We start from the raw sequence: 23997 nt of genomic DNA, 5'->3' as shown, positions 1-23997 counted from the left end.
TAAGCAAAAAGACAGTAATGAATTTTTTACCAGGCTACTTCTGCCTACTCACCTTTCATTTAAAGTAGACCATCTCAGAAAAGGGAAAAATTAAAGCACTAGTAATTTTCAAATGGACAGGTAAATCAGACATTTAGTCATGTTTGTGATTTTGCCGTCTTCAAGTTTTCCTGGAGAACTGGTAAAGCAGAGTATAGTCTTCCAATACAAGCCCTGAGCTTAATCAGTCCCTTTGTGACTCTAAGCCAAGCTCATCTTTCAGTTACATCAAATTCAGTCCAATTAATTTTTCCTTGGCACAAGCCATTATTAACAGTACTCAAATAATTCATATTTTCATAAAATCATAGAATAGCTTGGGTTGGAAGGGACCTTTGTTAAAGGTCATCTAGTCCAAGCTCCTGCCCCAGAGCTTAGGGACATAGTTTAGTGGTAGACTTGGCAGTGCTGGGTTAGTGGTTGGACTTCGTGATGTTAAAGGTCTTCTCCAGTTTAAACAATTCTATGGCTCTTGAGATGACCAGAAAATCATTTGTTTCTTCTCTAGTTAGTAGGTTAAAGAGCAAGGCTCCATTGTATTTAATTAGGAGGAAATAGGAAGAAGGAATGCCTTGAGAATACCCAGGAAGTGAAAAATAAATAAAAATCAGGCTCCTGGGTTTAAAGAAAATCAACAGCTGTTGGGCTTCTGAGGTCTTACGGCTATCACCTCCCTCTAAGATTACAAATGTACAGGGTGAGGTGTTTAGCCTTAGTACAGCCCCAGCAGCAGAGCCTCCAAATGTCACACACTCGAGGTGCCAGTGACGCACAGTACATCCAGCCACACGCCCGGCGTATTCCTCGCGGGGGAGTTCAGGAGCTGGGCCTTTCAAGTCTCCCTCTTTGGCATTTAGCCAAGAGTACTGAGGCTTTGAAAAGCAGGATTGTTCTGAAAGGGGGATGGCAGTTCCAAGCAGCCATTTGCCATGGTACTGCACATCCATCATCTCCCTGTAATACACACTACGTGTGCTCACATCACAGACAGTGCTCTTTTCACTGGCTGAGCGGCTGCAACGCCTGCCAGAGAATTAGGAGGAACTGGCCAGCCTTCAAGATTTCTTCACAAGGACTTCTTAATCAGCTCCCATGCCTCTGTGCTCTCATGGCTGTGTGTCTGGTAATTTGTTGTACTTTATGTACACTCTGTTCATCATACAGATTGGCTTTTTACTTTCTGCAGCAATTCCTCTCACTTTGCCAACACCTTGCCATTTGCAGCTTTAATGCCTATCGATAGCACTTCATCAGCAATAGCTGCCAGTGTATATTCTTTTTACAAGATGTTTACCCTTGGTTTTTATAGATAGTTACAAATTTAGTCACAAACTGATTGAATACTTCGTTTTCATTTGCTTTTTGCATGGACTAGATTCATCAAAATGAATGGATCATTGGAAGATTGAGAACAGCGATGGAGAAGCTTCTCTAGGATGGATTAGTGTCCCAGGCCAAAGTCAGCTCTGCCAAACCCATCCCTGTGTGCCTCGTCTGGGTTTTAAAACCTTCACCGAGAGAGTTTTCACAGCATCCCATAGGCAGCTGCCTGCATAGCCCTAACGCTGGTCCTCATCCCACTGCCAACACACAGTCCCTAATTTGATTTTCCTCTGCCCTGGTAATCTTCACTCCCCAGGCTGAGCCACAGGAACCTGAGCAATCGCCCTATTAGCGAAGCCAGAGCAGAGAAGGCATTTAATACCTCAGGTTTTGTAGTGTCCTCTGTCACCCTGACATTTATCACATTTCTCCCCGTCTCCCTTTCACTGGTGATGGGCCTTTCCTGTGGCCCTTCACATCCGTGCCACTTTCAGTGCAATTAGAGGTTTGGCTCTCCTGTTTGTCACCATGTGCCCTATCCCACCATCCTGTACCTCTCCTTTTCCTGTCTGGCTCAACAGGGGGACACCTGGTTGAGCTGTGTGGGGCCACTTCTTCTATGCCTGCCCATGCTCTGCCACACTAATTGGAGACAGTTTGGTAAAATTATTTCTCTCTGACAGTTTTAAGCAAAACCTATTACCAAAAAGGATCCCTGTGTAACTGGATAGTGAGAGTAAAGTCCAGAGCAAACTTCAGGCATTTCTCCCAGCTGAGTTTCAAGCGCACATTGGTGTAAGGATTGTAACTCATAAGTCAAGCAATTTGCTTCTAATTTTTTAATGGAAACTGGTGGAAATGTGGGGTGGGGAAGAGATTGTGCATCAGCCCATGTACAAGGAATTTTTTTGCTGCTAAGGGATGATACTACAGTAATCCTTGCACAAACAAGGCTTGGTATTTTAAAAGGAAACTGTGACATTAGTTCCATTAAAGTTGCATAGAGTTGCGTGACCACTGTCACTCCACAGCAATTTTTTTCATTTACTATCAATGGCAGAACTAAACTGTCTTTTGATATTCAGTGAGGTACAACAATTTGTTGCAGAGAAACAGATACAAGATTGTATCTTCTCCTGCCTTCTCTTCTCCCACTCCCTGTCTAGAAATAAATGCTCTGAGTGTTGCAAGGTCTCATCTCACAGTATCTTCTGCTTTTTGGAATAGCCATGGCAGAACTGAGGGGTTCTTATGGGTGGGTGACACATCACAGGAGTACTTCTGTTTCCTGTTACAACAGCCTTGACTTGCTTTCAGCTTTGGAGATGTCAGGAGCCTGTACTTCTTGAGTGTGATAGAGGGATGTCATTCAGTGCACATCCCAGCACTTGGATACACAGTTGGTCAGTTGGAGAAGATTCAGTGAAATGATTAGTTCTGTCTCTTCTAATTGTTTTGAATGGTTCTAATCTGAATTTGTAACTAGAGGGCTGTGTATCTGTGGGGTTTCTAGTTTAGGGTTTGATGGCAGCCTTATGGATGTCTGGTAACTTGGTAACTGTTCTGGATACCAGTAAATGTTGGGGTATAATTGAATTTTAAAGTGTCCACTGTTGTTCTTTACTGTCCTTTAATTATCACTGTTTGTATTTTCCCATTTTTAATTTGACAGTAGTGCAGAATGCCCCAGTCAAGATCCTGACCTTGGCTACTGTAGGTGCACAGAAATGGTTGTCCATGTCCTGAAGAGCCTACACAGGCCAGTAAAGAAAACTGAATGGTTGCAAATCACCTTCTAAGCTCCTTTTCTTTTTATAGTTCATGGCTCAGGGAATACTACTCAGCAACAGTGGATAGAAAGACTCTTCCATTCACCTTGTACTGTCTCTGCCTGTCTGGGAAATCGTTACCTCTGCTTTGTAACACACCAGTCTTTATGAACCTGTGTTTCAGATCTCTAATCTGTCCTTAAATTAGGTATTTTTCCTGGATGCCTCAGTTTGCAGCGCTTTCTCCATCAGCTGGCTCCAATTATATGACCCTCACATGCTATCTCTGAATAAATGGTCTTTGAAGTTATAAAGCAGAAAGATGCCCTTGGTAAGCTGCTTTGATTCAGCTGCTTCAAGCAGGAGGAGCATAGTTGAGGTATGAAGGTTAATTTCACTGATCTCAACTCAAGTTAAATAAGAATTTAATGAAGTCCAACAGATGCTCAGTTTACTATTCCTGAAACCTAGTTTCTCCAAATTCTTTACCCAAGTACACAGTCTATGATGTTTTCTTTTCCAGCAAAGAATATATTACTTGGCCTAGATTTTTGTAAGATGTCAGATGACAGGAATGGGCCTACTGAGACCAATCCAAGATGCTTAGTGTTCTCTGGGAAAAAAAAAATCCAACTGCTTGTCCAGTTTTCAGATGGGATAGAGTTAATTTTCATCTTAGTAGCTGGTACAGTGCTGTGTTTTGAATTCAGTATGAGAATAATGTTGATAAGACACTGATGTTTTGATTGTCGTTAAACAGAGCTTACCCTGAGTCAAGGACTTCTCTGTTTCCCATGCTCTGCCAGTGAGGAAATGCAGAGGGAGCTGGGAGAGAGCATGGCCAGGACACCTGACCTGAACTGGCCAAAGGGGTATTCCATGCCACATGCCCAGTATATAAACTGGGAGGAGGTGGCCAGGAGGCATCAGTCACTGTTCAGGGATGGGCTGGGCATTGGCCATCTGGTGGGGAGCAACTGTGTAGTGCATCACTGACTTGTCTTGGGTTTTATTCCTCTCTCCTTTTCATTACAATTATTGTTAGGTTTACTTTTTCTTTTTCTGGTTCTCCTGCCCTCAAAGACAGGGGCAGGGGACTGAGCCAGCAGCTGATTCTGGGTACTACATGGTTTAACCCCAGTTGGGGTACTTAGCTGCCAACTGGGGTTAAACCACAACACTGCTTGACCTGGTTCCTGAATGGGAGCCCTGAGGAGTAGACCTCTATCTACTGTGCCAAACCTGTGACCTGGGCTCGTGGTCTAGCCCAAAGTCCTGTTTGTCTGTGCTGGTTATGACTCAGGTCTCACCCAGGGCCAGGAGCAGATTGGAGGGGTGGAGAACCAGCACTCAAACCCTTGCCCCCACAGAAGGACGAGCCACCTTCCATCATGCAGGCGTGTGGATGTTTGGCGTACATCAAAGAAAAATCAAATTCTTAATTAAAAAAGAAGATCCTTTGTAATCCTGAATGAACAAGTATATACCTGAATTCCAGATGGGATGTTATGGAGCCCTTCTGCAACAGTAAATTCAAGGATCTCTTATAACCTGTGGTGTCAGTGAAATGTGGCTTAAGTAGATTATGACACAGTCAACTTTGACTGCAAATCTCTTCTTACCAAGATGGAATCTGCATGTGAAATAAGGTTTGCTCGGCCTAGACATCCACAGGCTGGCCTGACTTGCACAGCAATCCCGAGTACAGGTTCACATCAGAGATCTTAATTATTGTCTCCAAACATCAGGCAAGTAATCTGCATTTTGAAAAGTCTCTAAATGGGTGTTTACATAATTTATGTTTTACGAAGTCCACTGATGTGTATTTGCATAATAGACTACAGCAGTGCCAACAGATCCATCACAGCATACAGTGTCAGATCTTATGAACTTTTTTCATAAGATAAGGTTTTTCCCTTTATTGGAGCTCCTGTGACAGAAAGAAATGGCAGTAACTGATATACCTCAGAGCAGACTGAGTGCCTGTCAGAGCTTCTTTGGCTGGCTGGAAACAATGGAAGTCAAGCTGCCTGCTCAGTCACCTGAGAAGTGCTCTATGTATGTTCATGCCAGTTCTGTGCATAGAAACAGCAGAGATGGTCCTTCACGTTCATCAAAGTCCATTGAATTCCCTGATCTGGGGTCCCCATTGCTCTCCACATGCTTCCAGCAACACCCTGATGCTTGCATGCTGTCCAGCTTCCTCCTCCTTAAAAACAAGTACTTTTTCACACCACCACCCTAAGCCCCTTGTCATGAGCCACTGGATCCATTCACAGGTGCCTGCAGAAGGACCATGGGCTTTGTCACTGGTGTCACCTGGGCAGTCAAGCTTGAGCACATCAGTGTAGAGAGAAGCCAGACCTTTGAGTTCCAATGCAGGGTTTATCACTCTCCAAATGGTGTTTCTACCATTCTCATGATGGAGATAATGCCTTGAGGAGGGTTTAGCCCATGTGGGCTAGTGGCAGAAGTGTTTTTTCCTTTTGGCCAAGTGAGAGAACCCTGGCCAATGTAAAGTTGAGCGGTGCTGTTACGCAAAAAAGGGGGATGATCTGTAGCCCTCAGTCTGTTATGTACCAGTGTTGGCAGACTAGTTAAACTCAAGTCTGGTGCTTTTTCTTTAGGTGACTGCATGAAAATTGGAGGGAGCAGTTCACATCCTTACAAAAACAGAACAGGGAAAGGGGTCGTTGCCAGCTCCAAACAAGAATTTCCTTCCTTTAATTTGCCCCACAGTCTGAACACTGACAGAACATAGCCTTATGCATATCCTAATGGATGGGACTTCATTTTGTAAGACTTTCTACTAGAAAAGTTTATTTTTTACCCTGGTTGTATATGTCCTTTCCATTTGTGTTGATTTGGGTATTCATCATCCTGCTGACTGTGATAAGGGTTCATCAGTTTCACTGCATGCTACTAATAAGATAATGCTTTTAAGCCATTTGGTATTTTCACATGAAACATGTTCTTCCTGCTGCAGATCCTCAGCAGAGTGATGGCTCTAATCATCCTCCCCGTCAATAACTGTCAGCTGTGATGGAGCTGGGGTTCTGGCTGGCCGGATAAACCAGCAATGTGAAATAAAGCCTATGCAATGCTGAAGAGTTGCCAGGCTAGAGCAGGAGAAAAGACTAATTTAAGCTTCCCATACCAGTGCTGAAGCAAGCCTAATGCCATGATGTTTTTCTGTACTACTCCTGATGTTCAGGCTAAAATGATTAATCCAGGATAGTATCTTGCCACAGTTTCTTTTGATTTCAGTTCTGAGCGAAATTAAATACTGGAAAGATTCAATAAACAGACATTTCCTACTGATTGATACAAGGACTAGAACTACTGTTTGGCATTACAACTAATCCTTTTCATCATCTGTGGAGGGCTGTGAGCCCTTGGCACAAGAGCCCTCTGCACTCCCTTGGAGGAGAGAGGCCTGAGGGCAAAAAGCCCTTCCCCAGAGATAAGCAACCTTCCTCTGGGTCATGGTGACAAAGTGAACCACCCCCAGCATGCCTTGCTTCTATATGGCAATAGCCTGTACCCAGTTGGCTAGTTGGTTTCTACCCCACCCCCTGCCTTTCCCATAAAAAGCCCCTGTTTCTGCCCCAGACTAGAGAGCCTTTGTCCCTGGCCTTTCTTCACAGGGGCTGCTGGACAATAAAGGCTACCTCTGTGGAACTGCCACATGAAGCTCCTGTCTCTCTGTCCCCGAACTCGGGTGATTTCACAAAGAGGTGAATCACAAGAGCTGATATCACTTGTAGCAGAGTAGTTGCTACACTTGCTGAAATCACCTGCTGCCCAGGGAGGCCTGCCATCACCCCTGGAAGAGTTGTTCTTTGCAGGATGCTCTCTCTAGGAAGGTTGTGGCATACAGATGCTGACCAGCATCGGACCCCCTGAGATAATAATCTAGATTAAAAGAAGTCAGATGCTATGTAGATTGAAGTGATTTCAGTGTTTATTCTATAATTAAACATCTATTATTATTATTACATCCTATTTGAACCTCTTTAAAAGATTTTTAGGATAAGGTTCTATGGCTGCTCAAGAAATGACAAATACAGGAAGCATTTTAAACCCTCACGGCTGCCATTGAGATCTGGGGACTTCAGAATCTTAAAGCAGGAATTGTATCTGCCCAAGTTTCTAAGGGAGCAGTGGGAATAACTGGAGGAATTTGACTGGCTTTTAAAGGATGAGGACTGATGAGAGCAGCCTGCTTGCAGGGTGAAAAGACCCTTTCAGATATCTTTTAGAGATACTTGTGATTATTTTCCTGTGCCTGCCATGCTGGAAGTTGATGTGAGTTATTCACTCCGGGTTTGGCTGAGCTGCCTGCAGTGCCTGTGTTGAGTTCTCCCTGCCTCCTTTTAAAGGCTGCTGAGCTAAAAGGGCTCTGCCCTGAGTCCCAGATCTCTGGTGGGAGGGGAGTTCTGCAGTGGCTTATTTTCTCCTGCTTGCTCCTTACAGATACGAGAGCTGCTTATGCTGTAATGTGAGAGGATGGCTTCCTAAGCAGAGAGCAGTCTGGGCTCCTGCCCCTCACTGCCATCTTCTTGGGGAGGCATGAACAGACCTCATGCAGTGGCACAGAGCAGATTCTGTTGTCCCTTCTCTTTTGGCTGACAACCTGTTAGTTAATTTGAGTAGTTCTTTCCAGTGTATTTTGTGCCAGTTTGCTTCCAGGGTAGACCCAGGTAGTTCAAGCAGAGCCTGCTTCAGGCTGAGATATACCTCCTCTGACTGGACAGGGCACGAGAGACCTGGGTTCAAGCACCCTTTCTGAATCACTCACAGGAAGGATCTGAGCCTGGTATCATCTGTCATGGGAGCACAACTGAGCTGCTGCCCCAGCTGGCAGATTCCTCTCTGCTCTCTTACCACTTGGTGTGATCCCACAGGCCTGTGCTGGCAAGGTCTGGCCAAGGAGAGCAGACCTGCAGAGCATCCTCCACCTCCAGCACAGCTCCCCAGGGCTCATGTGCACAGCCAGCTGCAGAAACACAAACAGTGCAGGGCTTTTGGAGATGGAGAAGGATCTAGAGAATCCTTCTGCCCCTATGGCTAGGCAACAGCCTAGACTGGGAGAGTTGAGAATCTCAGTGGTGCATGAACACAGCTCGGGCAGCGGGCCTGGCACATGGAAGACTGAACTTCCTTGGGGATTGTGTTGCTGTACAAAGGTTGTAGCCTACTCAAACCTGACCTTACTCTCAAGCTATGTGATTGTCTTCTCATGGCATGATGAAATTGTAAATGCTGCTTAGGTAGGACCTGTGAGTGTTTTCAGTATGAGTTTTCAGTTCTAGACCTGAAGGCTGAGAGACCTGTGCCTAACTTCAGCACGTGGGGTAATAGTATTTATCTTGGTGCTACAAGTTTTGTTTAAAGTTAAACAAAGGTTAAGGTAAGTTCCAATCCTGGTTGTAAGTTGAACTTACACTGCTGAAGTATAAGATCATATCCAGGCTTTTACAAAATGGAGCTCTCTTGTGTTTAGAGCAGCAGAGCTAAATTAAAATCCTCATTACAAATTTCAATTTCAAGTACAATTAGCAGGTTATGAAAAGGTTGGATATTTGTAACATGTAAATTTTGAAGCCAGAAAAGGTGCAGTTTCTCCTTAAGGAAAAGAGTGCCAACAACACATGCTCCTTTTCTTCCCAAGAAATTAAGGAGTGTCTGGGGGAGAGGAGTTGGGATGGCTTTAAATATTTTTGTACTCCCTTCCAAAATAAGTTTATAGTTTCCCCACATACAATTTAATTAAACCTTCGATTTGACCTTTGTATTGAGCAATAAAAGTTAACTGGGAAAGATGTGGGTAGAAGGAGAGCACAAACAAAGCATGCCCCATGTCAGCCAGTGTGAGAACTGTTTCTGTAACCAAAACTAATGAGATCATCAGGACAAAAGCAAAAGCCAAAGCATTTTCAATTATTACTAATATTTTTCTTCCTCGAGCCAGTTTATATTTTTCCTAATTACAGCTTTGAGCTGTGGTGTGATATTTAGCAGATGCCTTCAGCACTTGGCGTGCTGATCACTTGCACGCTCCAGACTGGCAGGGGCACCTAATCTTTGAAGTCTGGAGCTCACATTCATCTTTAACCATAAAGGTCAGCCCTGCATTCCTCGCATCCCCCCAAACTCCCATTAAGTTTAATAGGAGTTTGGAGCATGCAAGGCATGCGGCATCAGGATCGCTCTCAGTCTTCCTGATATTGCCAGTGAGGCATGTACACAATTTCTAAACTTAGCTAATTAATTGCACCATACAGTGAAGGCAGAAGGCTGTCACAGGGCTTTTTAGTTGTTTCTTTTATTACAAGAAAGTTACAACAAATGTTCAACAGATTTACTGGGAACATCATGTTTTACAGATACTTCCATGCTGTGTTTCAGGATATCATGTCAGCTGTGCTGCACTATGTATGAGGTATCTGGCAAACTAAACAAGCATAAACATGCAACCACAAACATGTGCCTAGGACTAGACTAAAAACAGATGTTTCCAGGAAATGTAAAAGATGTTTGGCATGTTTTAAGCTTATACTTTCAGCTTGTCTCCATTTGAATAAGTCCCATATTAATAAAAACAAAATGACAAGACCTCTTCTTGCAAATGACTGATTGATTAATGGAAGTACTTCTGAATCACGTGAGCTTTGTTAGGTTAGATTATTTCTTCCCAATAAAAAGATGGATTGTTCCTGCTTGACATTTACCATGGCAGGAGCTGAGGCAGTTCTACGTGCAGGTTTACTTTTTAACCCCCAGAACTAATACAGTTGTATTGTGGCTCCTGAAAATCGTGCAAGGTTTGCTATGGCCACTGTATATCACAAGCCAAACACATACAGTGACAGGTTTCCTTAGAGCAGGACAGATGAGATAATGTCCTGTTCTCTCTATACACATATATATTGCATTCAGATGTATGTGGACTAAAAGATTGCTTGGGAAATGGGGAAGGAGTTGGCCATTTCATGTACGTGTGGCTTCTAGGCACCTGACATCTCAAACTGTCTCATGGTTGTTCCTGCCTTTTCTTGATTGCATTTGAATGAGTTCCTTAAAGTTCCAGCCAATGTTATTTCTTGAGGAGAGTGGGTATGGCTCTCAGATGGAAGAGTTTGCATCCAGAGTGCACAAAATGTGCAGGAAATAAAGTAGTTCTCTCACTGGTTCACACGGAAAGGCGACCTGCCAAAGATCACACAGAGCTTAATATAGAATTAAAACCCAGACACAGATAATCCTGGTCCCAATTTATGATTATCCCCCCACTCATTCCTTAAAAAAGAGAAACTTCTTAAAAAGAGAAATGGGAAGATCTCCAAATCAAACTGGGACACATCAGCTTACCCCCATAATCTTGTCCCACAGGTCTTCTGGAAAGGCTGGCCTGAACCTAATGCCACTTAGGAGTTCAGTGGGGAGAGTGCTCTATGCACTTGAAACTCCTGGAGTTCTTCCTTTTTCTGCTTAAAGATTTTTTTTCCTCCTAACACCAGGTTTCCATAAAAAGGTGTGTGGGGCAAAGGCTTCTGTAGACACCACGTTCTCAGGCTGAAACAGAAAATGGTAGAACAGTACATACATGGGAGGATGCAGAGCTTTTCATTGCTCCCTCCTTCTGGCTCCAAAAAAGCATACATTACACCCACCTTTTACTGACTGGTATTATATAGATGACAATAATAGACTCCAGAATTTGGAGAATTGCATCACAAGTTATCATACTTCAGGACTTCTCACATTCCCATTTCCACAGCATTCCTGTTTCCATTTGTTTGCTGCAGCTGTAACTGGAAATAATTAGTGCTGGTCTTAATGTCAGGATAATGGATTATTTGGAAATGGTTGGTACATTTTATGGCGACAGCATTGTTTTGCAATTTCAGAGCTTCTTCCTTTGAATATGTAAAAGTAATTTCAGCTTTTGCTACCCGAGGTGATAAAAAGCTAATAATAACACTGCAGCATCTACTGTAATTTAAGAGCCTGTTCCACCAAGTTGCACCTAGCTTTAATTTTCTTATGAAGCTGTCAGGCAAACCCAAGCCCGTGATCGAAGGGAAATTTATCACGCAACTGAGCTCCAACGTGGAGAGTAACTGCAGGTGCTGACCAGTTCACTTCAGACCTGCATTATAAGTGTCATTACATCCATGATGAGGCATTCAAAACCAAGGCATTAATTTGCTATCGTAGATGCTGACAGTCTGTCTTCTCAAAGCACAGTGTTTGCATGAAAGTCTGGAAAGAAATGGACAGGTCTGACTTGATGTAATTAATGTGGGGAAAGCAGAAATAAACAATCTCTACTTCTTTTGTCTCCCGAAATAGCTGGGTTGAAAGTTCTCTCTAGCAGCTCATGGTTAAAACTGATGGAAATGTGTCCAGAATCCCCACTTTGTTAAGGGCACGGTGGATTGATGAGCACGGATTCTCTGCTGTCAGTGCCCCACTCCATTAGAAACCAGGCTGCTGTAATTAACATTTACAGGACTGGTCTGGCAAATCTCTCTGCTTTGTTTTTATTCAGCATCCCCTCACAGGGGCTGTACCCCTGTCTGGTGAGAGGATCTGTAGCCTCAGAGGCACGCAGGCTGTTGGGCAGTCACAAGTGTAGTGCCTGACGAGCAGAGGTCCAGTCATTTACAATCACAGAGAAAGGACTGAGCTCAAATCAGATCAAAGAGAACGACAGAAAAGGAAGGAGGTTTCTATTAAGTAGCTGAATGAGTTCATCCCTTGGCAGGACAGTAATGAACAGATTAAAGCAGACCATGCTGATAGCGCTCACTAGAGAGCAATAGCATGCAAATACACCAATAAATAGTTTTATCTTTGACAATCCCTAGCAGTAGCAAACTGCAAATCATTTGGCCTAGGAAGGGGGAACTGACAGCTTGGGTGCCAGTATGACTTTAACTTCTGTCTGATGACCCGGTAATAACATAAAAAAATCATAATTGCATTGTTTTGCCCCGGTATCTTTACTGACTCCAGTTAAGGTGTACTTCAACATACGATTCACTGAATGCATTTGAAAGGCGTAATCAGACCTCACTATAGGGGAGGTTTCCTGTTCCTAAATTAGATGTCAGTGACAGTTTTGGTTCTCCCTGTCATCCTAAGCTGGTCTCTCTGAGGAACAGTATTGATCCATAGAAGTATTTATGAGTAGCTCGGTGCCATCGGAGTGGCACGCGCATTACTGAGCAGCAATCTGCGGTTACATCTCGGAGGTGAAGATAATCCTGTATGCTCTAAACAGCGAGGTCAAGTCATTTTCTTTATGTGTTTTGTTTGTACTGTCAAGATGTGAATTTAGCAGCAGTTAACACAGATAAGAGTTCAGCTAAGGAAGTGGACTCAATCCCCTGGACTAACTGAGCTGTAATCACGGGGCCTGGAGGAAACTCTGAGCCATCTTCACTGACCCCAGCAGACCCTGTCCTCAGCAAGAGTCCCGAAAGGCTGCTCAGAAAGGCTGCTTTGGCAGTCAGCTGCCTTCACTAAGCACCCGTTTTGGCAGGATTTGAATATTCTCACTGAGAGCCTGGATGAGGGAACAGCACAGTAGCTACTGCAGTGGCTGTATCACCATCGTGGTGCAGTGGTAAATAAACAGCATAGAACAATATTTATATGCCAGTGTCCAAAGGTCATCACATTGTCAGGCTGAGGTTAGCTGAAGCCTTCAGAGAGTTTAACCACTCCATTTCTGGAAAGGAGAGAGGGACTGATGGTGAAAGGAAGTTTCTAGCAATGGCGAAAGCTTCTAGTTGGGAACCATAAAGCCTTTAAAACGCAGAAGGTAAATAGGAGAACAAACCAAAGCTGTGGGGTTTGGTTGGTTGGTTTTATGAAGTCATGCTCTGGAGGCTGGATTCATGGGTGCTGAACATCTGGGGTTTTCTGTGTTGAGACTGAAGTTTCATTTCTGTGCTAGTCTTCACACTAACACTTTTTTCTTTCCTAGCATGATCAGTACTTTTTGCCTTTTGAATGTCAGTAGTAGACTGAACATAACCATCTCTGACTCAGAGAAAAAAGATTTAAGAGGAAAAACTCATTTAACTCAGAGTCTCTCAGCCAAAATCATGGAGTGAGTAAGCAACAGGAACTCTGAGGAAACTGTAATAAAACATGAAATCTTTATACTGCTGAAATTTGTGCCTTAAAAACTAAATACAGGATTGAAAATGATTTTGAACGGAATTGAAAGTTAAGCTATTTTTGTTTATTTTTTAGAAAGGAGAAAACAGAGCATTTTAAATAAAATGCCAATTTTGCACAATTAGATCCCAAATTAGAATTGGCTATGAATAGCATCAGAAGATCCTCTGCTGTGAAGACAGAGAGAGAATTCAGAATGTAGTCCTTCCCCTGGAAAGGATGAAGGCAGAATTTTCTAATGTATTATTTAACGCTTGTTATGTAGTGCATTAAGCACTCACTGAGAGGAAAGCTTTTAAAAACCAGCAGTCTCTCTGATAGCATTAAATCTTACCTTAGATTTTTGGTTAAGTCAATAGTTAGAAAATAAACGAATTAATACATTTCAGTCTGCCCGATTTATAGACGCCAATCAAGTTACAATGCTGGACATGGCCAGCTGAAAGAGGGGAATAGATTTACCTGAGTGAGGTCTTAATTTAATCAGCTGGCCCCAGAGAGCTGAAGTCAGCAGGCTGGGTTGATATAAGAGGCAGCAGAGAAATAGTGCCTTTACTGCAGTTGCAAAGGAGAGTGACAGTGATGGAAAGGACTCTAGGCAGTGTCAGAACACACCTATTTCCATGATTTATTCTTAATTTACTTTAATGACAGTCTGAAGGTTGTCCATTTTTCTTTAAATGTCCTCAGAATACTGATATTTTCTAAACATTTAGAGCATGCTTTTTCTCGCCCTCCTTTCTGTGAGCTCCATTGCAAGTTGGAATCAAAGAGGAGACTATGCCTGCACTTTGCCATAAGGAATTTTGAGCACAATGTCAGACTACCCTTTCCCCAAAGTATTCCTTGCCAGCTGGTGTCCCTTCACTGCAGTCGCTCTTGAGTCAGGTGTAGGAATCACACGTTCCTCCAGGATTAATGTTGATATTATGGTAAAATGGAGGAATTCATTGTATTTCTCTTACAGTTTATTCTGGCAAAAGAACAATGTGTGCTTTCCCAATACAATAGCTCATTTTTAGTATCAAGTGAATTTATTGATGGTTGTTCAGAACTACTGACGTGCAGACAATGATCTCAGATTGCATTTACATTTCTGGAATACTTTCCATCTTTCCAGTTTCTGCCAGGAACTTGCTTCTGTGATTCAGAGTTTTCATTTTAAGATTGGACTGCTGTTTCATCTGCATTACAAATCTATGCCTTTTGCTTTCTTTTTTATGTGCACTGCATTCATTAGTATCGCAAATCCTTTAAACTTGGACCTGAACGTTTATTGTTAATTATAAATTCTTCCAGGTAGGCATTTTTTCTTTCCAAGCACTCAGGTATGCTTTTACAGATTGACTATAAAATCATCATCCCTTCAGCAGGTGAAATAGTCTGGTTGGTTGGTTGGTTGGTTGGTTGGTTGGTTTTTTCTCCACAATGCCAGTGAGAGGGTTTAAGGGCAATATGGTCTCAGTAATATTTGCAAATGGCTTGGAAATGTCTTCATAACCAAAGATTTATTATTTTCTCTCTTTTAAAAAAATCCATGTTTTTGCAATAAAGAGCTACTCCTACTTTCTTCGGAATCCAATTCTTTATATAAAAATACATGGAATTGCCTCAAAATGCATCTGAAGGGAAAAGCCTTCCAGTGCTTAAAGGAGACAAATAAAGGAGGGAGAGTGAACCTTTACACAGGAGACACTGAAAAGGACAAGGGGTAATGATTTTACATGAAAAGGTGAGAGATTTAGTTTAGATACTTGGAAGAAGTTCTTTACTCAGAGGGTGGAGAGGCCCTGGCATAGGTTGCCCAGAGAAGCTGTGGATGCCCCATCCATGGAAGTGTTCAAGACCAGGTTGGGCAGGGCTTGGAGCAACCTAGGATAGTGTCAGGTGTTCCTGCCCATGGCAGGGGGGTGGAACAAGGTGGTCTTTTAGGTCCCTTCCAACCCAAACCAGTCTGAGATTCTATTAAGTCAATATCCAATCTCCTGCAGCAAACCACCAACCTGAAGGGTGTTTCCCTGTGACATGTTACAAAATCACTCAATCCTAAAACCGTGTTTTAAAGCATGAGCTGGTTCCCATCCCAGGTGAAACTGAAGGTACTTTTCTGTGAGAGAAGATCATGTTCTGAGCCCAGCCACTGCAATGCAGAATACCTATTATTCTGCTCAGGCTGTGTCTGCAAGTAGCCAAGGGGAGCCAGGCAGGCAGAGAAGGCTTTTTGTGCGGAACAGTGGGTGCTGAGGACAGAGTAGCCATGCTGAGCCCAACTAAAACATTAGTGCAAGTGCCTCATCAGTCTCCGTACATGTTTCAGTTACTCAGTGTGAGTGTACAACAATGGAAAGAACTTAAAGCTCTATTTAAAAGATGTGTGATTAATCTCATGTTTACTTTCATGTTTTCAGATATACTCAAGGACAAGAAAACCCATCCAGAAAACAGAAATGAACCAAAACCAACCGTGAAAAAGATTGACACCACAACCACCACAAGCACTGTCAAGTCATCCTCCAAACACAGTGTAACTGGAAATGGGAGCAGTCCAGCCCTGAGTCCCTCCCTTGCTGTTCTGGCAGCACTAGCAGTTCTGTGGCACTGTCCCCTGTAGCGGTATTGCCCTGCAGATGCTGTGCTAGTGCTCCTGTTCACTGTCATTTATACCTGCAGCCTTACCTGACTGGAAACAAATGGAAATGGCTCTCTCAGTGATGTGATATGTTAGAATAAATAAGAAGTGATATGCTGGAGTTGGCAGATACCAAGTGTCATCACTTAACAATGTCTGAAGATAGCCTTTGGCAAAGCCCATCCAAGGTACAGCAAGGATGATCACAAGGGTCTGAATAGCTTAAGTTATGGGGTAGAAATAATTGAAAACACAGAAATTGTGTATGTGTGTGTTAACTGTTTTTATCAATTTCATTTGCTAGAATCTGACTGGCTGTTGTTTATTTGTTTAGTTTTTCTGATAAGTTATATGAATGGTCACTCTTCAAATTCAAGGCAATCCATACTTTGGTTTTTTTAGTGAACAGCTAACAAGCTGTGCTACAGTTCATAGAATCATAGAATGTTATGGGGTTGGAATGGACCTTAAAGTTCAGCTAGTCCCAACCCCCCTGCCATGGGCAGGGACACCTCCCACCAGAGCAGGTACCAGGCTGCTCCCCTGTACAGTGAAGTGCTCTCTACCAGCCTGATCAAATTCCTGAGCGGTCAAGAAGATCAAAGCATGTTTGAAACTTCTTTTCACTCTTACTGTTTAGATTGTAGGAAGCAACATAAAAACATATGGTGTGTCTAATATATCAGTATAGTTGCCTTAACTGTGGAAAAAAATAGAACCACTTTGTTTACTGAGGGACATAGATAGTGAGTTTCCCTGCCCCACAAAATGTCATTACCAGATGCTTAAGCATATGCTCAAGGCTTATTGGATGAATGTCCAGCAAAGGGAAACATAAATAAATATAATAATGTTTTATCCACTTCAATGCAGCTCTGTACAGAAAAAAAAAGAAAGATAATTCGCTTCAAACTTACTTTGCCTATGAGATGTTACACAGAAACCAACTTAAGTTTTCCATAAAGGTCCCAGAGATATGAATTATTGGGCACTCCCATTAGACACTAACTAGATTTTGTGCATTATGGATCTCTGAAACCAACTGTTTCATAAACTGTGTATTATTTAATTACATTTAATGTTTAAAATTTTGTATCACGTTAGGTGTAAATGTAAAACATTCTGAAATCTAGAACATTCTCTGTTATGCTTCATCTTGATTGCTACCCTAGAAAATGTCAAATGTGCATTGTATTACAAGGCTATTTTTTTTAAATCAATGATACATTGATGCATTTTAACTTTTTGGATGAAAAAGTACTATAATAACTTCTAATGGGTTAAGAGTTAATGTGTGTTTTCCAACAACTGTTTACAGTGCCATTGAATATATGTGTACAAACACAACTGTATGAATACAGTGATTAATATGATAAATATATGAAACATTAGAATTGTTATATTTACTACATTTCATAACTATTACAACTGTTTAATGGCCATTTTCATGTTGTAGACTATTATTATGTACAGTTTTGTAAGATTTAATGTAAAACACTTGACTTTGGTTTTTTGTAAAACATCTCTTTGATACTTGGCATTACACAGTCACTGAGATTACTCAAAAGAAGAGCCCTGTATCTCACTAACCAGCTTCAGGCATTTTATTGGCAGCTTTGATTTTAAAAGCCTGACTCAAAGAAGGTGCCATGGGCCAGTATTACTGCTGGATGTCATCACACAGGAGGTGACAAGAGCCCAGAACAAGCAGACAGTAAGTGAACAAAGGCTCGCTACACTTGCACATTTCCAGACAACTATTAGTGAACATGTCTAATTATGTTTGCAAAGGTGGGGCTTGAGTTTAATTTCCAGTTTTGGCTCCTAGATCATATTTACGACATAAAGGTATGATCAGAGCTATGGACTCACCCAGCTGCAAAGGCAGCGTCTCTAAAGTGACAGCAGCTAAGTTTTCTAAAAGATAATTCAATCTTAATGTTGAAACAAGGAGATAAGGAGATACTTACATTAATATCAAGTATTTTATATTTTAAATCTGATTTTTCACAATGGTAAGGATATTAATATCCTTAAGGAGTGCTTCCCAGTCCGATCAGTGAAAATCGGTTTTCCCACAAGTGTTTAAATGGCTGTCCTGTGTTTTCCAGGGTTTGTGAGCTGCACCAATCTATGGAACCATAATTAAAAATGCTGCTTCTTGTATTCATTTTCAGTGCCCTTTGGAAAAGTGCTGTTTTACCTGAGGAGGTGCGCAGGTCCTGTCATTTGTACAGTGGAAGGACTCTGTAATGCCTGGCAGTCTTAGAGAATCCTGCACTCTGATGGCTGCGTCAGACAGGCAGCTCTGTGCGCACACAGAAATGTACACTGGGTGCTCACACTCACCACCTGCCCCTCAGCTCACACCAATCACTCTGGCTTCACTGGAGCAATTCATGTCTGATGCTTGGCAGCCTGACTCCTGATTTAGTGTTCTCACGCTTAACAATGCTTTGTCATCATTCAGGCAAGTGCATCCAGTTCACACACTGAAGTCTCCGTCAGGATTCCTATGGATAGAGGTTTCAGGGCTGGGCTCTGATCCTGCCAGATGTCAGCTGTGCAGTTTGGAGATTTCAGATTTTTCTCACCTGCAGAGAGGGAACTTGAAGGCCCAGAGCCAGGTGTGTTTCTGAGGTCTGTTCTGTAAAAGGTTTTAGCAGCAATCCCGCCAGCCGCATGTTCAGCTGTAGCAGAGGGAGCTGCAGATGCCCTGCAGGAGGCAAGTATGCAATAATTCACCCAGGGGGTTATTTGTTGTTGCTAAATGTCATAATTCTTCCAAACAGAAACCTCTGAAAAATCAAGTGTTGGAATTTGGGGACTGGTCAGCAAATATTTGTATTCATCTCTCAAACTAAACAAGACAGCCCTTTAAAAATTTCTGTAACAAAACACAACAAGTTCAAATCATGGGGTGAGATAGAATCAACTCATTTCATTGGATTCAACCAATATTTTGATAGACAAAAACTGTTGCAGAATGAGGCAAGAGGGCTCTACATCAATTAATACATTTTCATGCAAAACCACTTGTACACTGTAAGAAGAGTTCTGGTCAAACCAGCGTGAAATATGTTCACAATGAGCGTCAAAAATGGTGCCATTTTAAAGGGCAGTGCATTTTATTTTTACTGGTGGTTTATGATACTTTTTTTCCTCAGGATCAGTTGCATTTACATATACAAAAAAGAATGTTTTCCATCAAACAAACCATCTATACCAGCAAAGGCAAAACCAATTGGCTGTGTCAGATAAAGGAAGCATTCATTTTCAGATGAAAAAGATACCTGTTTTACAAAGTCTTAATTTGTTATCCAGGACACTGTAATTACAATGTAATTACAAATGTCTACATTCAAAATACTTTGGAACTTGTGTATGTAATCTCAGTGTAAAATAAGGTACCAGTCTAAGAGCATTGCTGTAGCCTTGCCTAACAGTTATGAATTGTATTTAGCCACTGCTTTCTGATTGTTTATTGTTTTGCTATGACTTTCTTTGAATATTTTGCTGTGCCCACTTTTGTGAATGCCAGCATTGGAAAGTAACTGCTGTTACACATTTGTGAGTAAAATCAATGTACAATTTTCTGTTGGTAGTGATGCAGGCTTTTTACCAAATAAGACAAAGCTGCCATGGGCATAGTGTCAGTTCTTAGTGTTTCACTGCTCTTCAGGCTGTGTGTTCCTGTAGGAGGCTCAGGATGTCTGTGTGTCCCCAGTCCCCTTCCTGGCTACGAAAGCACCAGGGAAAGGGTGAGTGTGGGTGGGCAGAGGCGTGTGTGGCTGCAGGGTGCCAGGGCCTGGCAGCCTCCAGCTGGCTTCTCTGGGGCCCTGAGCCCAATGTTCTCAGCTAATTTCAAGCAGCTTTTACACCTCTCCAAATCATCTCTTGGAGACTGGCCAGGCAAAGAGCAGCAGAGAATCAAGAGACTGCACTTTCAGACAACTTCACAGCCACCTGCTAGGAATTGGACTTTTTTTGCAGTTTAGATGCTTTACACAGTCTGGCCTCTCGCACTTTTTTCTGGCTTGCATATTGCCAGTGCTGTGCCCTGGCTTCTAGTGCAACTTTGTCATTGCATAAGGAACTGTGATTCTGATCTCTCAGTAATGAACCTTTTGAGGTAAAAATGTCTGTCAGAGCTTGATAAGGGAACACAAATAATACTGTCCAGCTGCATTGACTTTAGAAGCTCTGTGCATGGGTATCTGGCTGTGAGATTCACATCTCTCTGATCTCTTAAATCAGATCTGTATTTAAAACAGCTCTATTCCCTTTTGGTACCAAGACTGCAACATATATAATAATTTTAAATTTGACTCTCTAATCCTGTATGAGTCCTCTCATTGTTGTCCCAAAGGATGTTGTGCACAGATTTGATTTTAATGTTAGTCAAGCCTTTTTGCCCATATTTACTGAGATATTCAGTATTGCACATTATTAGGTTTAGGCAAGGTCTGTTTAAGTGAAAGGAGATGAAGCACACATTGAAGTGAGATACTGAGTAGGACAAAAAATCCAGAAAGTTCCTACGTTCCTGAATGGAACCCTTCACATTGAACAGTTTACAGTCAAAATTTCCTAGCTAGCGTGGTGTCAGAGGGATTTCAGCTTTTTATTGGAAATCAATAAACGGTCTACCCATTTTTAAGTGGAAATCAGTTGATGTACAATGCTTTCCTCATGTCTCCTCACGTGCTCAAGTTTAGCTCTGTAGGAGACATTCCCTATCTTGCACATTGAGCATCACAGCTTTGTAAGTGCTTAAGGTTACAACTGGCCATAAGTACAAAGCATTTATTTTCATTTATAGCATTTTACTACTCTCGGTGCTTCTTGTAATGACATATGGCATATGTGTCAGTGAAAAGTGAAACATCTTATAGTCAATGTCAGAGTCAAAAAGAACACAGTTATGTCTTCCATTGCCTCAGAAGTCTAGAATTATTCTCAATACTGAATTATCTTCTGTTTTCCACTGTCACTCTCTAAATAACTACATTTGAATTGTATTAAATATTAAGCCACCAAAAAAAAAAAAAAATACTGGCCGAGAGATGGTAATAAATAGAGAATAAATTCAGAAAAAGATCCTGGACTTAAAACAGAGGATACTCCTAGGAAACAAACCACTCATGGACTAGAACAATTTTTCAAGTCCCTCTCCCTTCTCCAGGTTCATCACCATTCCACCTTCATACAGCACAATAAGAAGCGTGCATGCAGGAAGCTGGTACTGAATTCAGCAAGTGAATTAAAACTATTGCATAGTAATATTTCCAAGTATCTTGCTTGCAGTGGATGTCCTTTTGCTGTTTGCAAGGAATGCACTCCAACTGCAACTGCTTCAGTCCTTACTCAGGAAGCAGCTGCAGTTGCTGCAGCTTTCAGAAGAGGCTGCTGGACACAGACCATGATGCAATATTTTTGTGTCACTCCATGTCACTGAGATCAAACTCAGTCCTTGAAATAGACTGGTTTAGGCATTCTGGTCATTATCAACACTACAATGATTTCCCCCAGTGGAAATCCTGTAATACCCTTTCAGGAGAAGGGCACATCAAAGGCCACTGATGGTCTCACGATGTGCTTGAAGTACTTCATTAAATAGCTGCTAACAGCCACGTTGGTCTCTTTTTTTCCATGCAGAAAGTACTATTACCACCTTGCAAAATTATGCTGTTTGCACTTAATAATTTCAATTAATCTTTAGTAAATTACCCAGTACTTTGTAATTATAATATTTGCAGTTAATTTAGTGCCATCCTGAAAATAATTAGTTGCATAGTGTAAGCAATTAATATTTATTCAGGGGTTTTTTCTCTTGCAGGGGATATATAAATTATCCTCAGTGGCCTTTCTGTACACCTAATTAGCACCTGTTTGAATTATACTACAGGCTATGGACATTTCATTTGAAAAATAAATGCACTGCTGGTTTTGTGAACTCCTTGCAAATACACAGTTGTAAAAATTACTTTTCAAGGGAATGCAAAAGCACATTTTCATACATCTTCTGGTTTATGAGCTGGGCTAGGCTTTTAGGCTATTGCACCTAAAATAGTTACTGACATTTTAAATGCAGTTAAAATGGAAGAAGTCTGATACCACTTTCCCATAATTAAGTACAGTATCCCAGATTTGTAGCCTGTTTTAATCAGTAGTGAAAAAGGAAAGCAGTAAAACTTCAAGAATATCAATACTAGTGTAATTTTTGTATTTCTGTATATGCATATACAGTTTAGAAGTTTTACTAATCAGGCTATCAAAAGCCCTGCTGTGCTGGAGTGTTGAGGACACTGGGTTAAACTTGTGGAAATTAAACCAGATTGCTTCAATCTTGTAAGGAAGCTTCTAGGTAAATAGTAATTTTCTATTTAAATGCACAGAATATTGAGAAAAATAATTTGATTTTTCTAAAAAGGAAATTGAAAAAAGTGTTTATACTCTCCACAAATACAAAATTGAGAAATCAAAAAATAAGAGACTTTTCTGGAGGTATGAATTGTTGGAACAGACTTTTCAGCTCCTATTAATCAGTGCAGTTCCTTTGATTTCAGTTTAACAATGTAAATTTACCCAGACCTACATATCTAGCCCAAGAATGGCAATTCCTGCCCATCATTTTGCAGGTACAGAAAATCAAGAATAACTGCAGAGATTACAAAATTTTCTTAAGTTTTGCATTGTCCCAGCCACTGATCAGACAGTATGTCATGCCTGAAAAAACAAATCTGGAAGACATGGGATGCCGCAAGTCTTCTGGCATTTTCCCTTTCCAGGGGCACAGCAGGGGCCTTTTCCAGAAGCAGTTGGTTCAACACCTTGTAGCTGGGCTACAAGGAGATTATTTATTCTGTGAGTGTCTCCTAGGGTAGAAATTCTTTCTCAGAGGTCTGCTGATACAGATCAGGCTTTGAGGCAGATGAAGTTTGATTTTCCTATTTCATGTTAAAACAGGATCCTAAACTGGTCTCAAAAACTAAGAGACACTTGTTGGAGAAGACTGATGGTGGCTTTGATGTCTTCAGGGAAGCTTACACAGCAGAGAGGACAAGCAGCTGTGTTCTGCCTCAGCTGAAGCTTGTGTGGCTTTGCATTCAGTTCCAGGTAAATTACCCAGGAGTTTCCAGATTAGCAAAATGACAAATTCCTGAGTTACTGCAGCCCAGTGTTCTATAGAGAAGAAATGAAATTTCCTCCTAAGCAGAAACAAACTTTATTCTGTATTGTGCTAAACATCCAACTTGGAAGGACACCAAAGCAGGATGTTAGGCCTCCCAAAGACATAGATCCCCCCCTGAGTGGGGATGGGTTTGGTGCAAGAGTCAGAGTTTACCTGGTTGTCATGGAAGAGCACATCTACCCTTTGGTTCTGTTTTGGGGCTGGAAAAAAGCTAAGGTTTATGGCTCACAGGTGAAAAGCCATGTATAGGCAAAAGCTGTAGACCAGTCCACAAAACAGTGAAGAAAGCAGGCATTCAGTGGGGGGCTCACTGAAAAAATGAGAAGATGCATTTTACTGACTTAATTGAGCTTTTGCATTAGGGACAGGCAACAGGGTTGAAACCTCCTCCCAAAACCCTGCAGCTGCAAATGGGAGCAGGCTATTGGAGCAGCAATACTACAGAAAGTGTTTATTGTATTCCACTTACTCTATGGAGCCATATTGGAATACAAATGGAAGCCAGAACACTAAACCTTACAGTTTGTGTTGCATAATACAACTACTTACTGTACTTTGGTATCCAAACTAACACAGCATGAATGTTTACACTACACTGGCATAGAAATTCTAGTAAAATATGTGCTTTGCCATTTAGCTTTTTAAATAACTAGTTTATGGCCTCCTAGTCTGTTTTAGTTCATTTTACTTTACAGGAATTAATAGGCTGCTCCATTTGTATCTTGCATTAGTTGCATCTTGGGTATTTTAAGTTCCAAAATAGATTGGTTTTGCCTTAAGCTGTATTCAAGCTCTAATACATATTTCTGTTTCCCAAGCATGTGTTTTATTTGCAGTATATCTGC

At 41.7% G+C, this 23997-nt stretch overlaps 1 protein-coding gene across 3 annotated transcripts in view; it reads left to right on the top strand.

Moving 5' to 3' along the window:
- LOC103612025 (glypican-5) overlaps positions 1-21034 on the top strand; it is a 314786-nt gene extending 293752 nt beyond the window's left edge. For 2 of the 3 annotated variants that reach the window (XM_017728810.1, XM_017728808.1), the window contains one exon: positions 15737-21034. In XM_017728810.1, coding sequence (XP_017584299.1) covers positions 15737-15939 — 203 coding nt within the window. In that variant the 3' untranslated portion in view covers positions 15940-21034. Of the gene's footprint in view, positions 1-14882; positions 15061-15736 lie in introns of all 3 variants that reach the window. The other variant, XM_017728809.1, reaches the window with a different exon arrangement.
- The last annotated feature ends 2963 nt before the right edge of the window (positions 21035-23997 follow it).

The sequence above is a fragment of the Corvus brachyrhynchos genome, unplaced genomic scaffold, assembly GCF_000691975.1.
Source record: "Corvus brachyrhynchos isolate BGI_N302 unplaced genomic scaffold, ASM69197v1 scaffold223, whole genome shotgun sequence".
In the NCBI taxonomy this organism is placed as follows: Eukaryota; Metazoa; Chordata; class Aves; order Passeriformes; family Corvidae; genus Corvus; species Corvus brachyrhynchos.
Note: the sequence above shows the minus strand (reverse complement) of the source record. Positions and strands in the feature narration are given on the sequence as shown.